The sequence below is a fragment of the Mustelus asterias genome, unplaced genomic scaffold, assembly GCF_964213995.1.
Source record: "Mustelus asterias unplaced genomic scaffold, sMusAst1.hap1.1 HAP1_SCAFFOLD_1615, whole genome shotgun sequence".
Lineage (NCBI taxonomy): Eukaryota > Metazoa > Chordata > Chondrichthyes > Carcharhiniformes > Triakidae > Mustelus > Mustelus asterias.
In genome coordinates, this window is record NW_027591560.1 from 1 (window position 1) to 17500 (window position 17500).

At 53.7% G+C, this 17500-nt stretch overlaps 1 protein-coding gene across 1 annotated transcript in view; it reads left to right on the forward strand.

The window, feature by feature from the left end:
• Nucleotides 1–5085: 5085 nt before the first annotated feature.
• Nucleotides 5086–17500, forward strand: part of LOC144488500 (EGF-containing fibulin-like extracellular matrix protein 2) — a 39253-nt gene continuing 26838 nt past the window's right edge. Inside the window, exons 1-4 of the mRNA XM_078206549.1 lie at nt 5086–5108; nt 7711–7823; nt 12050–12098; nt 14997–15254. Of these exons, the coding sequence (XP_078062675.1) occupies nt 7743–7823; nt 12050–12098; nt 14997–15254 (388 nt within the window). The 5' untranslated portion in view covers nt 5086–5108; nt 7711–7742. The remainder of the gene's footprint in view (nt 5109–7710; nt 7824–12049; nt 12099–14996; nt 15255–17500) is intronic.

Below are 17500 nucleotides of genomic sequence, written 5' to 3' on the forward strand. Positions count from 1 at the left end.
TCACAAGGTGGCTTACATTAACGCTGCAATGAAGTGACTGTGAAAATCCCCCTAGTCGCCACACACTCCGGCGCCTGTTCGGGTAACACTGAGGGAGAATTTAGCATGACCAATGCACCCTAACCAGCACGGTCTTTCGGACTGTGGGAGGAAACCGGAGCACCCGGAGGAAACCCACGCAGACACGGGAGAACGTGCAGAATCCGCACGCATTCTTCAAAACTCAAAGAGGAATTAACTTAACACGGTAGCACAGTGGGTTAGCACTGCTGCATCACAGCACCAGGGACCCGGGTTCGATTCCCGGCTCGGGTCACTGTCTGTGTGGAGTTTGCACATTCTCCCCTGTGTCTGCGTGGGTTTCCTCCGGGTGCTCCGGTTTCCTCCCACAGTCCGAAAGATGTGTGGGTTAGGTCGATTGGCCATGCTAAAATTGCCCCTTAGTGTCCTGAGATGGGTAGGTTAGAGGGATTAGCGGGTAAAATATGTAGGGATAGGGGGGTAGGGCCTGGGTGGGATTGTGGTCGGTGCAGACTCGATGGGCCGAATGGCCTCTTTCTGCACTGTAGGGTTTCTATGATTCTATGATAATGCGACCCCGTCCCAGCCCACTGCGCCGCCTCTCCCTGACCTTTCCCCAACGTAATCACTTTTCTTAGGTGGGGAAGATTTTTTAGAATCCATAGAATCCCTAAAATGCAGAAGGAGGCCATTCGGCCCATCGAATCTGCACTGACAACAATCCCACCCAGGCCCTATCCCCGTATCCCCACCTACTTACTCTATTAATCGCCCACACACTAAGGACCAATTTAGCATGGCCAATCCACCTAACCTGCACATCTTTGGACACTAAGGGGCAATTTAGCACGGCCAATCCACCTAACCTACACATCTTTGGACACTAAGAGGCAATTTAGCATGGCCAATCCACCTAACCTACACATCTTTGGACACTAAGAGGCAATTTAGCATGGCCAATCCACCTAACCTACACATCTTTGGACACTAAGGGACAATTTAGCATGGCCAATCCACCTAACCTACACATCTTTGGACACTAAGAGGCAATTTAGCATGGCCAATCCACCTAACCTACACATCTTTGGACACTAAGGGCAATTTAGCATAGCCAATCCACCTAACCTACACATCTTTGGACACTAAGAGGCAATTTAGCATGGCCAATCCACCTAACCTGCACATCTTTGGACACGAAGGGACAATTTAGCATGGCCAATCCACCTAACCTACACATCTTTGGACACTAAGGGACAATTTAGCATGGCCAATCCACCTAACCTACACATCTTTGGACACTAAGAGGCAATTTAGCATGGCCAATCCACCTAACCTACACATCTTTGGACACTAAGGGGCAATTTAGCATAGCCAATCCACCTAACCTGCACATCTTTGGACACTAAGGAGCAATTTAGCATGGCCAATCCACCTAACCTACACATCTTTGGACACTAAGGGGCATTTTAGCATAGCCAATCCACCTAACCTGCACATCTTTGGACACTAAGAGGCAATTTAGCATGGCCAATCCACCTAACCGACACATCTTTGGACACTAAGAGGCAATTTACCATGGCCAATCCACCTAACCTGCACATCTTTGGACACTAAGGAGCAATTTAGCATGGCCAATCCACCTAACCCGCACATCTTTGGACACTAAGGGGCATTTTAGCATGGCCAATCCACCTAACCCGCACATCTTTGGACACTAAGGGACAATTTAGCATGGCCAATCCACCTAACCTGCACATCTTTGGACACTAAGGGACAATTTAGCATGGCCAATCCACCTAACCCGCACATCTTTGGACACTAAGGGGCATTTTAGCTTGGCCAATCCACCCAACCCGCACATCTTATGATAACACATCTCCCTGGTAGGAAAGATCAGTAGAGATAAGATGTCCACTTAATAACAATGGCCAGACAGGCCAGAGGGAACTGAAGGATGAGGGAACAGGGCTGAATCTGGGGGATGCGGTCACATTATGTGTGTTTTCACAGAATGTTAAAGAGAGGGTTTGGTCAGACACAATGCTCACATTTCCCATATCGTCTTGTAGCAATTGCTCCAGTCTGGTGTGGGATGGTGTGGATTCACTCTGAATCTAACCCCGTGCTCTCCCTGTCCTGGGAGTGTTTGATGGGGGACAGTGTAGAGGGAGCTTTACTCTGTATCTAACCCCGTGCTGTACCTGTCCTGGGAGTGTTTGATGGGGGACAGTGTAGAGGGAGCTTTACTCTGTATCTAACCCCGTGCTCTCCCTGTCCTGGGAGTGTTTGATGGGGACAGTGTAGAGGGAGCTTTACTCTGTATCTAACCCCGTGCTGTACCTGTCCTGGGAGTGTTTGATGGGGACAGTGTAGAGGGAGCTTTACTCTGTATCTAACCCCGCGCTGTACCTGTCCTGGGAGTGTTTGATGGGGGACAGTGCAGAGGGAGCTTTACTCTGTATCTAACCCCGTGCTGTACCTGTCCTGGGAGTGTTTGATGGGGACAGTGTAGAGGGAGCTTTACTCTGTATCTAACCCCATGCTGTTCCTGTCCTGGGAGTGTTTGATGGGGGACAGTGTAGAGGGAGCTTTACTCTGTATCTAACCCCGTGCTGTACCTGTCCTGGGAGTGTTTGATGGGGGAACAGTGTAGGGGAAGTTTTACTTTGTATCTAACCCCGTGCTGTACCTGTCCTGGGAGTGTTTGATGGGGGACAGTGTAGAGGGAGCTTTACTCTGTATCTAACCCCGTGTTGTACCTGTCCTGGGAGTGTTTGACGGGGACAGTGTAGAGGGAGCTTTACTCTGTATCTAACCCCGTGCTGTACCTGTCCTGGGAGTGTTTGATGGGGGACAGTGTAGAGGGAGCTTTACTCTGTATCTAACCCCGTGCTGTAACTGTCCTGGAAGTGTTTGATGGGGACAGTGTAGAGGGAGCTTTACTCTGTATCTAACCCCGTGCTGTACCTGTCCTGGGACTGTTTGATGGGGGACAGTGTAGAGGGAGCTTTACTCTGTATCTAACCCCGTGCTGTACCTGTCCTGGGAGTGTTTGATGGGGGAACAGTGTAGGGGAAGTTTTACTTTGTATCTAACCCCGTGCTGTACCTGTCCTGGAAGTGTTTGATGGGGGACAGTGTAGAGGGAGCTTTACTCTGTATCTAACCCCGTGCTGTACCTGTCCTGGGAGTGTTTGATGGGGGACAGTGTAGAGGGAGCTTTACTCTGTATCTAACCCCGTGCTGTAACTGTCCTGGAAGTGTTTGATGGGGACAGTGCAGAGGGAGCTTTACTCTGTATCTAACCCCGTGCTGTACCTGTCCTGGGAGTGTTTGATGGGGACAGTGTAGAGGGAGCTTTACTCTGTATCTAACCCCGTGCTGTACCTGTCCTGGGAGTGTTTGACGGGGACAGTGTAGAGGGAGCTTTACTCTGTATCTAACCCCGTGCTGTACCTGTCCTGGGAGTGTTTGATGGGGGACAGTGTAGAGGGAGCTTTACTCTGTATCTAACCCCGTGCTGTACCTGTCCTGGGAGTGTTTGATGGGGGACAGTGTAGAGGGAGCTTTACTCTGTATCTAACCCCGTGCTGTACCTGTCCTGGGAGTGTTTGATGGGGGAACAGTGTAGAGGGAGCTTTACTCTGTATCTCACCCCGTGCTGTACCTGTCCTGGGAGTGTTTGATGGGGGGACAGTGTAGGGGAAGTTTTACTTTGTATCTAACCCCGTGCTGTACCTGTCCTGGGAGTGTTTGATGGGGGACAGTGTAGAGGGAGCTTTACTCTGTACCTAACCCCGTGCTGTAACTGTCCTGGAAGTGTTTGATGGGGACAGTGCAGAGGGAGATTTACTCTGTATCTAACCCCGTGCTGTACCTGTCCTGGGAGTGTTTGATGGGGACAGTGTAGAGGGAGGTTTACTCTGTATCTAACCCCATGCTGTACCTGTCCTGGGAGTGTTTGACGGGGGACAGTGTAGAGGGAGCTTTAGTCTGTATCTAACCCCGTGCTGTACCTGTCCTGGGAGTGTTTGATGGGGACAGTGAAGAGGAAGCTTTACTCTGTATCTAACCCCGTGCTGTACCTGTCCTGGGAGTGTTTGACGGGGGACAGTGTAGAGGGAGCTTTACTCTGTATCTAACCCCGTGCTGTACCTGTCCTGGGAGTGTTTGATGGGGACAGTGTAGAGGGAGCTTTACTCTGTATCTAACCCCGTGCTGTACCTGTCCTGGGAGTGTTTGATGGGGACAGTGTAGAGGGAGCTTTACTCTGTATCTAACCCCGTGCTGTACCTGTCCTGGGACTGTTTGATGGGGGACAGTGTAGAGGTAGCTTTACTCTGTATCTAACCCCGTGCTGTACCTGTCCTGGGAGTGTTTGATGGGGGACAGTGTAGAGGGAGCTTTCCTCTGTATCTAACCCCGTGCTGTACCTGTCCTGGGAGTGTTTGATGGGGGGACAGTGTAGAGGGAGCTTTACTCTGTATCTAACTCTGTGTAGTTGGGTTGAGTCGGAGGGGATAAGGTCAATGGGGACTGCACTGGGCTTGATGGCCTGAATGGCCTTCTCCTGCTCCTACCTCTGTGTGGAACAGGATAGCGATTGTTCGTGCTGAGTGCAGCCTCGGCTCCGGTCTGTACTTGCTCGAGGTGTGAGACAGAGAGTGGAATCCTGCCAACTCAGCACTCCCTGTGTGTGCTGATGGTGCACTGATTCCCAGTGCCACAGGGTGACGAGGGAGACGAGCCAACACATGCCCAGAGGCCGTGCGCCAAGCTGTGCGGGCGGGATGCCAGCAGAGGAGGGTGACACTCTCACCCTCGCAACCAAGGCCTGGCTTTAAAAAGAACGTGTTCTCCCTCCCGTGCCTCCCCCCCACCGCCCCCATAAGAATGCGCCCTCGCTTTTGGTAACTAATCAAACACAACCTCAAGCCACGAATGGCTTCCCTCACGTCCGATCGACACGGGGCGTCAGCCAGTTGGTGCACAGCAAGATCCCAGCTGGCTGTTGGACACACAAGCGCTTCCCTGGGCTCCCAAGGTCCCCGGCACTCTTCGCGTCCTGGATCTGGTTGGCGCCTGGAGGTCAGAGGTCATGCATCAAGGTTGGGCTGGGAGGGGAGGGGGGGGGAGGGGAGGGGTTACGGGACGGGCGGTCATGGGTGGACCCCTCTCCCCTCACACTGGGCGAGAAATGGGCACCCTCCCCAGTGCCCGCCTGCACCCGGGATCAAGAGTTTTGTTGCAATTATATAGGGCGTTGGTGAGGCCACACCTGGAGTATTGTGTGCAGTTTTGGTCTCCTTATCTGAGGAAGGATGTCCTTGCTATAGAGGGAGCGCAGCGAAGGTTTACCAGGCTGATTCCTGGGATGGCAGGTCTGTCATATGAGGAGAGACTAAGTCGGTTAGGATTGAATTCACTGGAGTTTCGAAGAGTGAGAGGGGATCTCATAGAAACTTATAAAATTCTAACAGGGTTAGACAGGGTAGATTCAGAAAGAATGTTCCCGATGGTGGGGGGATTCCAGAACTAGGGGGTCATAGTTTGAGGATAAGGGGGTAAACCTTTTAGGACTGAGGTGAAGAGAAATTTCTTCACCCAGAGGGTGGTGAAGTGGTAGGTGGCACAGTGGGTTAGCACTGCTGCCTCACAGCGCCAGGGACCCGAGTTCGATTCTGGCCTCGGGTCACTGTCTGTGTGGAGTCTGCACGTTCTCCCCGTGTCTGCGTGGGTTTCCTCCGGGTGCTCCGGTTTCCTCCCACAGAGTGGTGGAATTCACTCCCACAGAAAGTAGTTGAAGCCGAAACATTGTGTGATTGCGAGATAAACAGTGAAGTTTATTTATCAGTGTCACAAGTTAGGCTTACATTAACACCGCAATGAAGTTACTGTGAAAGTCCCCCAGTCGCCCACACTCAGGCCGCCTGTTCGGGTAACACTGAGGGAGAATTTAGCACCCTAACCAGCATGTCTTTCGGGACTGTGGGAGGAAACCGGAGCACCCGGAGGAAACCCACGCAGACACGGGGAGAACGTGCAGACTCCACACAGGCAGTGACCCAAGCCGGGAATCGAACCCAGGTCCCTGGTGCTGTGAGGCAGCAGTGCCAACCCACTGTGCCACCCATGCAACAAATTAGATGTAGTTCTTGGGGCTAAAGGGCTCGAGGGATATGGGGGAGGGGGAAGGGAGAAATCAGGATATTGAATTTGAGAAAAAAACAGAAAATGCTGGAAAATCTCAGCGGGTCTGACAGCCTCTGTGGAGAGAGAGAATTAGAGCCAACATTTCCAGGGTGAAGGAGGGCGAAGGAGGGCGAAGGAGGGCGAAGGAGGGCGAAGGAGGGTGAAAGAGGGTGAAGGAGGGTGAAGGAGGGCGAAGGAGGGCGAAGGAGAGTCTGGATGACCCTTCGTCAGAGCTGAGATTTAGAGTCCTCGAAGTTTACAGCCTGGAAACAGGCCCTTCGGCCCAACTTGTCCATGCCGCCCAGTTTTTTGCCACTAAGTTAGTCCCAATTGTCCGCATTTGGCCCATATCCCTCGATACCCATCTTACCCATGTAACTGTCTAAACCCTTTTTAAAAGACAAAATTGTACCCGCCTCTACTACTGCCTCTGACAGCTTGTTCCAGACACTCACCACCCTCTGTGTGAAAAAATTGCCCCTCTGGACCCTTTTGTATCTCTCCCCTCTCACCTTAAACCTATGCCCTCTAGTTTTAGACTCCCCTACCTTTGGGAAAAGACATTGACGATCTCGCTGATCTGTGCCCCTCATTATTTTATAGACCTCTATAAGATCACCCCTCAGCCTCCTACGCTCCAGAGAAAAAAGTCCCAGTCTATCCAGCCTCTCCTTATAACTCAAACCATCAAGTCCCGGTGGCATCCGAGTAAATCTTTTCTGCACTCTTTCTAGTTTAATAATATCCTTTCTATAATAGGGTGACCAGAACTGTACACAGTATTCCAAGTAAAGCAAAAGTTGAAAGTTTATTTATTAGTCACAAGTAAGGCTTACATTAACACTGCAATGAAGTTACTGTGAAATTCCCCTAGTCGCCACACTCCTGTTCGGGTAACACTGAGGGAGAATTTAGCACCCTAACCAGCACGTCTTTCGGACTGTGGGAGGAAACCGGAGCACCCGGAGGAAACCCACGCAGACACGGGGAGAACGTGCAGACTCCGCACAGACAGTGACCCAAACTGGGAATCGAACCCAGGTCCCTGGTGCTGTGAGGCAGCAGCGCTAACCCACTGTGCCACCATGGAGAAATTAGATATAGCTCTTGGGGCTAAAGGGATTGAGGGATATCGTTGGGGAGGGAAGGGGGGGTAGAATCAGGAGACTGAATTTGAGACAGAAACATAAAACGCTGGAAAATCTCGGCGGGTCTGACGGCACCTGTGGGGGAGAGAGAATAGAGCCAACGTTTCCAGTCTGGGTGACCCTTCGTCCGAGCTGAGATTTGATGATCAGCCACGATCAAAATGAATGGCGGAGCAGTCTCGAAGGGCCGAATGGCCTCCTCCTGCTTCTAGTTTCTACGTTTGGCAAAGGGCAGCAGTGCCCGGCCATTTTAACGGGGTCGCGGGTCACGTTTGGGGTATGTTCTCTCCCTCGTTGTTCACCATGTGTCTCCCCCCCCCTTCTCCCTCCCCCCCCCGTTCTGGTTTCAGGGTCCTCGGCCTGTAGGCAGCTGGAGGTCACGATGCTGTTCCTGATTCTGTTGCTGCTCCAGTCTCTGCCCACAGCTATTTCACAGCAAGTCGATGAAGCTGTCACCTACATGGTAAGATCCAGCCTCGGGGGGGGGCCTTCCCGCTCCGAAACACCATGGCAACGGCCGGCCACAATGCTCCCCCTCAGAGAGAGGGCCACAGGCCAGGGCTCAGGCACGGGTCTCCCAGTCAGACATCCCCCGAGCCAAGCAAACACCCCGAGGAGGGGAGGGCCTGCGGGCTCAGGAAGGGAGGGTAGGCCCGACTCCGGGAGATCTCACTCCCTCCGTGCTGTGGGAGTGCCGCACTGTGGGAGGGTCAGTGCTGAGGGAGTGCCGCACTGTGGGAGGGTCAGTGCTGAGGGAGCGCCGCACTGTGGGAGGGTCAGTGCTGAGGGAGCGCCGCACTGTGGGAGGGTCAGTGCTGAGGGAGCGCCGCACTGTGGGAGGGTCAGTGCTGAGGGAGTCGCACTGTGGGAAGGTCAGTGCTGAGGGAGTGCCGCACTGTGGGAGGGTCAGTGCTGAGGGAGCGCCGCACTGTGGGAGGGTCAGTGCTGAGTGAGCACCGCACTGTCGGAGGGTCAGTGCTGAGGGAGTGCCGCACTGTGGGAGGGTCAGTGCTGAGGGAGTGCCGCACTGTGGGAGGGTCAGTGCTGAGGGAGTGCCTCACTGTGGGAGGGTCAGTGCTGAGGGAGCGCCGCACTGTGGGAGGGTCAGTGCTGAGGGAGTGCCGCACTGTGGGAGGGTCAGTGCTGAGGGAGCGCCGCACTGTGGGAGGGTCAGTGCTGAGGGAGCGCCGCACTGTGGGAGGGTCAGTGCTGAGGGAGCGCCGCACTGTGGGAGGGTCAGTGCTGAGGGAGTGCCGCACTGTGGGAGGGTCAGTGCTGAGGGAGTGCCGCACTGCCGGAGGTGCTGTATTTGAAGGCAGTGTGGCACTCCCTCCCTGCTGCCAGTGTCAGCCTGGAGTTTAGTTGTTGATGGCTCAGGGAGGGAGGAACTCGCATCCACAGCCTTTTGAGTCTGAGGGGAGGGAGAGAGAGTGATGGAGTGCTGCAGTTGGCATCGGACATGGCTTGGCAGAACGAGGTGCCAACCAGGGGGGGTTGGGGTGGGACTGGATTGACCCGGTGCTGGGTCGGGGCCTGGGTGGAGGTGACTGGGCCTCGCTCTAACCAGCACCCCGGGGAGTCAGAGTCTGCATGGAGCGAGTGAGGGCTGAGGGAGTGCAGCGGGCTGGGGGTGTCCCCTCCCCTGGAGAGGAATGTTGATTGTTCTGCTCTCGAGATCCAGTGTCAACACAGCCGCGAGCGTTTGAAAATATATCAGTGCAGCAAAATATTTATCCTGCCTTACCCTGGCCAGGCTGCACATTCGTCCCTTTGGCTGGATGTCTGACCTCCTCCCTCCCTCCCTCCTCCCCACCCTGCTCCCTCCCTCCCTCCTCCCTCCCTCCCTCCCTCCTCCCCACCCTGCTCTCTCCCTCCCTCCCTCCTCCCCTCCCCTCCCTCCCTCCTCCCCACCCTGCTCCCTCCCTCCCTCACCCCTCCCCTCCCTCGCTCCCTCCCTCCCTCACCCCTCCCCTCCCTCCTCCCCACCCTGCTCCCTCCCTCCCTCACCCCTCCCCTCCCTCGCTCCCTCCCTCCCTCACCCCTCCCCTCCCCTCCCTCCCTCCTCCCCAACCTGCTCCCTCCCTCCCTCGTCTCTCCCCACCCTCCTCTCTTCCGCCTGTCCCTCCCCTCCCTCCCTCCTCTCCCTCGCCCCACCCCACTCTCCTCCCTCCCTCTCTCCCCCACCCTCCCCACCCTCCCTCGCACCCCTCCCCATCCTCTACCCTCCTCCCTCCCCTCCCTCGCCCCATCCCACTCTCCTCCCTCCCTCTGTCCCCCACCCTCCCTCGCACCCCTCCCCATCCTCTACCCTCCTCTCTCCCTCCCTCGCCCCTCCCTCACCCTCCTTGTCCTCCTCCGACTTGCTTGTTATTTATATAAATGTGTTGAATGTGAATGTACAAAGCTTTCTGATCTTGATTTGATTTATTATTGTCACATGTACTGGGACACAGTGAAAAGTATTGTTTCTTGCGTGTTATCCAGACAAAGCATACCGTTCATAGAGAAGGAAAGGAGAGAGTGCAGAATGTAGTGTTACAGTCACAGCTAGGGTGTAGGGAAAAGGAAGTTTGTGGACGACACTAAACTAGGAGGTAGTGTTGATAATAAAGGTTACCAAAAATTACAGGGGGATCTTGATCAGTTGGGGAAGAGGATTGGCAAACGGATTTCAATCCAGATAAAAGTTTTTATGTGTCAGTGTCACAAGTTAGGCTGACATTAACACTGCAATGAAGTTACTGTGAAAATCCCCCAGTCGCCACACTCCTGTTCGGGTTACACTGAGGGAGAATTTAGCACCCTAACCAGCACGTCTTTCGGACTGTGGGAGGAAACCGGAGCACCCGGAGGAAACCCACGCAGACACGGGGAGAACGTGCAGACTCCGCACAGACAGTGACCCAAAGCCGGGAATCGAACCCGGGTCCCTGGCGCTGCGAGGCAGCAGTGCTAACCCACTGTGCCACCTTGATAAGTGTGAGGTGTTGCATTTTGGAAAGTCAAACCAGGGTAGGACTTGTACAGTGTTTGTTCGGGCCCTGGGGAGTGTTGGGGAACAGACGGTCCTTGGAGTACAAGTACATAGTTTGTTAAAAGCAGTGTCACAGGTAGACAGAGTGATGAAGGAGGTATTCATCAGTCAGGACACTGAGTATAGGAGTTGGGACTTTATGTTACAGTTGGTGAGGGCCACACTTGGAGTACTGTGTACAGTTTTGGTCACCCTGTTATAGGGAACACATTGATAAACTGGAAAGGGTGCAGAGAAGATTTAAAGTTAGAAGTTAAAGTTTATTTATAAGTAGGCTTACAATGAAGTTACTGTGAAAGTCCCCTAGTGGCCACACTCTGGCGCCTGTTCGGGTAACACTGAGGGGGAATTTAGCACGGCCAATGCACCCTAACCGCCGCGTCTTTTGGACTGTGGGAGGAAACCAGAGGAAACCCACGCAGACACGAGGAGAATGTGCAGACTCCACACACAGACAGTGACCCAAGCCGGGAATCGAACCCGGGTCCCTGGCGCTATGAGGCAGCAGCGCTAACCCACTTATCCACCACGCCTTCACGAGGATGTTGCCAGGACTTATTGGGGCGAGTTACAGGGAGAGGTTGGCCAAGCTGGGACTTTATTCCAATGGAACGTCGGAGAATGAGGGGTGACCTTTATTGAGGTGTATAAGATCCTGAGGGGCAGAGATAGGCCGGACGCACAGAGTCTTTTCCCCCAGGGAAGGGGAATCGGAAACGAGAGGGCGAAGGTTAAAGGTGAGAGGGGAAAGATTTCAAAAGGGGCCTGAGGGGGAATCTCTTCACACAGAGGGTGATGGGTATATGGAATGAGCTGCCAGAGAAAGTGGTTGAGGTGGGTACAACAGCAACATTTTAAAAAGCATTTGGATAAGTACATGGATGGAGAAGGATTAAAGGGATATGGGCCAAACACGGGCAATTGGTGCTAGCTGGGAGGTCAGCATGGCCGTCATGTAGCAGATGGGCTGAAGGGCCTGTTTCCGTGCTGTATCGCTCTCTGACTGGCCGCTAGACCCCGGGTCAACTCTCCCCGACCAATTGGAAAGGGAACACCATTCCTGGGTGCGCTGGATTGGAGGACCATCGAATTTGGTTCCCCCCCACTACCCCGCCCCTCCCGCCCCCACCCCCCCCCCCCCCCCCCCCCGCCCCCCCCCCTCCCCTCCGGCCACTCGCCGGACACGCAATCACGCAAAGGAATGGAAAACCAGTTTGGGAAAAGCATTGGACTCCATGGCTCTCGCCCCCTTCCCCCTCCCGCCCCACCACACTTGCTGTTTACCCAGTTCCTCTACACCCTCGCTGTGACTGTAACACTACATTCTGCACCCTCTCCTTTCCTTCTCTATGAACGGTATGCTTTGTCTGTATAGCGCGCAAGAAACAATACTTTTCACTGCATCCCAGTACATGTGACAATAATAAATCAAATCAAATATTAAGTTGATCTTTCTCTACACCCTAGCTATGACTGTAACTCTACATTCTGCACTCTCCCCTTTCCTTCTCCCCTCTGTACTCTATGAACGGTATGCTTTGTATAGCGCGCAAGAAACAATACTTTTCACTGTATCCTAATGCACGTGACAAAAATAAATCAAATCAAATCAAATCAGTGAACCGCCCCTGACTTTGTATCTGTTCTCTCGCCAGGAATGCACTGACGGCTACGAGTGGGACCACGAGAGGCAGCACTGCCGAGGTACGCACCACCCCCCTACCATCCTCCCCGCCGACGGGACAGAAACCACCCCATCACATTCGTTCAGACGGGCAGCATGGTCGGCACAGGCTTGGAGGGCTGAAGGGCCTGTTCCTGTGTCTTGGACGTCACAATTTAGCCCCTCTTTTGGCCCTGGGCATTCAGAAGGAGGCTGTTTGGCCCACTGTGTTCTACTAGCTCTTCGATCCAATTAATCGCCCCCCCCCCCTCCCCCCACAACATAGCCGCACCAATTTAATTTGTTCGAATTTCGAGTATTTCCCCAAATCCCCACTCTTTGTAAAGTTCCTGTTGAATCTGCTTCCGCCGCCCGTTTGGGCAGCGCCTTCCAGATCACAACAACTCGCAAAAATCATTCTCCTCATCCCTCCCACCTCTGATCCTTTTATAATTATATTCTTATCTTTAAATGGTAAAAAATTGCAGCATGCTGCTGTGCAGAGGGACCCGGGCGTCCTTGTGCATGAATCGCAAAATGTTAGTTTGTAGGTGCAGCAGGTAATTAAGAAGGCAAATGGAATTTTGTCCTTCATTGCGAGAGGGATGGAGTTTAAAAACAGCGAGGTTATGTTGCAGCTGTATAAGGTGCTGGTGAGGCCACACCTGGAGTTACTGTGTACAGTTTTGGTCTCTTTACTTGAGAAAGGATATACTGGCACTGGAGGGGGTGCAGAGGAGATTCACTCGGTTGATTCCGGAGTTGAGAGAGTTGGCTTATGAGGAGAGACTGAGTAGACTGGGGCTATACTCATTGGAATTCAGAAGAATGAGGGGAGATCTTATAGAAACATATAAGATTATGAAGGGAATAGATAAGATAGAAGCAGGGAAGTTGTCTCCACTGGCAGGTGAAAGTAGAACTAGGGGGCATGGCCTCAAAATAAGGGGGAGCAGATTTGGGACTGAGTTGAGGAGGAACTTCTTCACACAAAGGGTTGTGAATCTGTGGAATCCCCTGCCCAGTTGAGGCTACCTCATTGAATGTTTTTAAGGCAAGGATAGATAGATTTTTGAACAGTAAAGGAATTAAGGGTTATGGTGAGCGGGCGGGTAAGTGGAGCTGAGTCCACGAAAAGATCAGCCATGATCTTGTTGAATGGCGGAGCAGGCTCGAGGGGCCAGGTGGCCTACTCCTGCTCCTGGTTCTTATATTCTTTTGCCGATTCTCTTTAATCTGTGTCCCCCACCACTCTTTCTCTGGTTACCCACCCTCCTGCCACTGGGGAAACGCTTTGATCTGGAATATGGAACTGAGGGCATGGTTGCGAAATGTGCGGATGATACAAAGATATGTGGAGGGACAGGTAATATTGAGGAAGCAGGGGGGCTGCAGAAGGACTTGGACAGGTTAGGAGAGTGGGCAAAGAAGTGGCAGAGTGAATACAACGTGGGAAAGTGTGAGGTTACGCACTTTGGAAGGAGGAATAGAGGTGTAGACTATTTTCTAAATGGGGAAAGACTTTGGAAATCTGAAGCCCAAAGGGACTTGGGAGTCCTGGTTCAAGATTCTCTTAAGGTTAACGTGCAGGTTCAGTCGGCAGTTAGGAAGGCAAATGCAATGTTAGCGTTCATGTCGAGAGGGCTAGAATACAAGAGCAGGGATGTACTTCTGAGGCTGTATAAGGCTCTGGTCAGACCCCATTTGGTGTATTGTGAGCAGTTTTGGGGCTCCGTATCTAAGGAAGGATGTGCCGGCTTTGGAAAGGGTCCAGAGGAGGTTCACAAGAATGTTCCCTGGAATGAAGAGCTTGTCGTATGAGGAGCGGTTGAGGACTCTGGGTCTGTACTCGATGGAGTTTAGAAGGATGAGGGGGGGGATCTTATTGAAACTTCCAGAATACTGAGAGGCCTGGATAGAGTGGACGTGGGGAAGATGTTCCCATTAGTCGGAGAGACTGGGATCCGAGGGCTCGGCCTCAGAGTAAAGGGACGGACCCTTTAGAACCGAGATGAGGAGGAATTTCTTCAGCTGGAGGGTGGGGGTGAATCTGTGGAATTCGTTGCCACAGAGGAGGCCGGGTCATCGAGTGTATTGGAGACAGAGATAGGTTCCCGATTGGTGAGGGGGTCAAGGGTTACGGGGAGAAGGCGGGAGAATGGGAATGACAATCATATCAGCCATGGTGGAGCCTCGATGGGCTGAATGGCCTATTTCTGCTCCTATCTCTTCTGGATTGGCGGAGCAGACTCGATGGACCAAATGGCCTAATTCTGCTTCTGGATCTCCTAAGTCTCCAGGAACCTAAGCTTCTCAGCCTTTGAACCATTCTGGGGAATTTCCACAGGGCCGTCTCCGAGGGACCCTGACATCTTTCCAGAAGTGCGGTGTGAGCAAATTGGTGGCCAACGGGCCGGATATTTCCGTTGGGACCCAGGGATCTCAGGAAGGAAGGAAAGAAGAATCCCTGAAATGCAGGACTGGTGACAGGACCTGAGTGATATATTTCCCCCCCTCCCACCTCTCTGACCGGTGAGCTTCACAGGAAAGCCTGAATTGGTAGGCCACAGGTGGAAAGTGAGGCGGGTGGAGGACTGGAAAAGCCTTGGGTGTAAAGTCTGCTGATGGTGGGAGAGTGTCTGGGGATGGAAAGACAGGAGGAAGGTGAGATTGGGGTGGGGGCTGTGCTCAGAGGGGGCAAGCACTCCTGCTCCCCCTCGGCCCACAAGCAGTGCTGGAAAAGGAAAGACAACTTGACTCGCACCCTTCCACCCGTCTCCCCTGGCCGCCCTCCAGCTCCAGCCCCAGGAAAACCCACCCTGCGGCCCTTCAATGCCTCTGATCGCAGGGTGGGGAGCCTGGAACCCACCTCCTGCCACCCCCGCAACCCCCCTCTCTCTCGCTGAGGCCTAACCCGACGTCTTCTTGCTCCTTCACAGATATAAACGAGTGCGAGACTATCCCCGGAGCCTGCAAAGGGGCCATGAAATGTTTCAATCACTACGGCGGTTACCTGTGCCTGCCCCGCTCAGCTTCCATCATCACCCACAACGATGTACCCCCCAACAATGAGCCAGGCGCTGCCCCCCCACCCGCCGCCAGCCGCCAGCCCCCCGTCCTCCCCGCCGGCGGCGAAGGGGTGGGTTCCACGTCCTGCCCGCCCGGGTACAGCCCCAATCAGGAGGAGCAGTGCGTGGGTAAGCGCGCGCTCGCAGACGCGCCTGTTTCGGGATTGGAGCGGGAGAGACGGGCACCCCAGGGAAGGGGTATCTTGCATTCCTCTCGCGCCCCGACAAACCGGATCATCCCAAAACAATCCCCAGACAGAGGGGCGCTTTCCTTTACCCCCTGGAATGTGTGACGGGGAGTGGGGGTAGGGGGAAAGTGATGAGGGGTGCGGCAGCTGGATTTGGGCACAGCAAGATCCGGGGAAGGAGGGGGAATCGAGCGGGCGGTGTCGCGGGATCTGAGGGCGCGCTGATCAAAAAGAGGCGCTGATTTAGATCGGCCGAGGGAGAGAGAGACAGAGAGAGAGAGTGTGTGTGAGAGAGAGAGAGTGTGTGCGAGAGAGAGAGTGTGTGAGAGAGAGAGAGTGTGTGAGAGAGAGAGTGTGTGAGAGAGAGAGAGTGTGTGAGAGAGAGAGAGTGTGTGAGAGAGAGAGAGAGTGTGAGAGAGAGAGAGAGTGTGAGAGAGAGAGAGAGTGAAAGAGAGAGAGTGTGAGAGAGAGAGTGTGTGTGAGAGAGAGAGAGAGTGTGTGAGAGAGAGAGTGTGTGAGAGAGAGAGTGTGTGTGAGAGAGAGAGAGAGTGTGTGAGAGAGAGAGAGTGTGTGCGAGAGAGGGAGTGTGTGCGAGAGAGGGAGTGTGTGCGAGAGAGAGAGTGTGTGCGAGAGAGAGAGTGTGCGAGAGAGAGAGTGTGTGCGAGAGAGAGAGTGTGTGCGAGAGAGAGAGTGTGTGCGAGAGAGAGAGTGTGTGCGAGAGAGAGAGTGTGTGCGAGAGAGAGAGTGTGTGCGAGAGAGAGAGTGTGTGCGAGAGAGAGAGTGTGTGCGAGAGAGAGAGTGTGTGCGAGAGAGAGAGTGTGTGCGAGAGAGAGAGTGTGTGCGAGAGAGAGAGTGTGTGCGAGAGAGAGAGTGTGTGCGAGAGAGAGAGTGTGTGCGAGAGAGAGAGTGTGTGCGAGAGAGAGAGTGTGTGCGAGAGAGAGAGTGTGTGCGAGAGAGAGAGTGTGTGCGAGAGAGAGAGTGTGTGCGAGAGAGAGAGTGTGTGCGAGAGAGAGAGTGTGTGCGAGAGAGAGAGTGTGTGCGAGAGAGAGAGTGTGTGCGAGAGCGAGAGTGTGTGCGAGAGCGAGAGTGTGTGCGAGAGCGAGAGTGTGTGCGAGAGCGAGAGTGTGTGCGAGAGAGAGAGTGTGTGCGAGAGAGAGAGTGTGTGCGAGAGAGAGAGTGTGTGCGAGAGAGAGAGTGTGTGCGAGAGAGAGAGTGTGTGCGAGAGAGAGAGTGTGTGCGAGAGAGAGAGTGTGTGCGAGAGAGAGAGTGTGTGCGAGAGAGAGAGTGTGTGCGAGAGAGAGAGTGTGTGTATGTGAGAGAGAGTGTGTGTATGTGAGAGAGAGTGTGTGTATGTGAGAGAGAGTGTGTGTATGTGAGAGAGAGTGTGTGTATGTGAGAGAGAGTGTGTGTATGTGAGAGAGTGTGTGTGTACGTGAGAGAGAGTGTGTGTACGTGAGAGAGTGTGTGTATGTGAGAGAGAGAGAGTGTGTGCGAGAGAGAGAGTGTGTGCGAGAGAGAGAGTGTGTGTATGTGAGAGAGAGTGTGTGTATGTGAGAGAGAGTGTGTGTATGTGAGAGAGAGTGTGTGTATGTGAGAGAGTGTGTGTATGTGAGAGAGAGAGAGTGTGTGCGAGAGAGAGAGTGTGTGTATGTGAGAGAGAGAGAGTGTGTGCGAGAGAGAGAGTGTGTGCGAGAGAGAGTGTAAGTGAGAGAGAGAGAGAGTGTGTATGTGAGAGAGTGTGAGAGAGAGAGAGAGAGTGTGTGTGAGAGAGTGTGAGAGTGTGTGCGTGAGAGAGAGTGTGTGCGAGAGAGAGAGTGTGTGCGAGAGAGAGAGTGTGTGCGAGAGAGAGAGTGTGTGCGAGAGAGAGAGTATGTGCGAGAGAGAGAGTGTGTGCGAGAGAGAGAGTGTGTGCGAGAGAGAGAGTGTGTGCGAGAGAGAGAGTGTGTGCGCGAGAGAGAGAGTGTGCGCGAGAGAGAGAGTGTGCGCGAGAGAGAGAGTGTGTGCGAGAGAGAGAGTGTGTGCGTGAGAGAGAGTGTGTGCGAGAGAGAGAGTGTGTATGTGAGAGAGTGTGAGAGAGAGAGAGTGTGTGTGAGAGAGTGTGAGAGTGTGTGCGTGAGAGAGAGTGTGTGCGAGAGAGAGAGTGTGTATGCGAGAGAGAGAGTGTGTGCGAGAGAGAGAGTGTGTGCG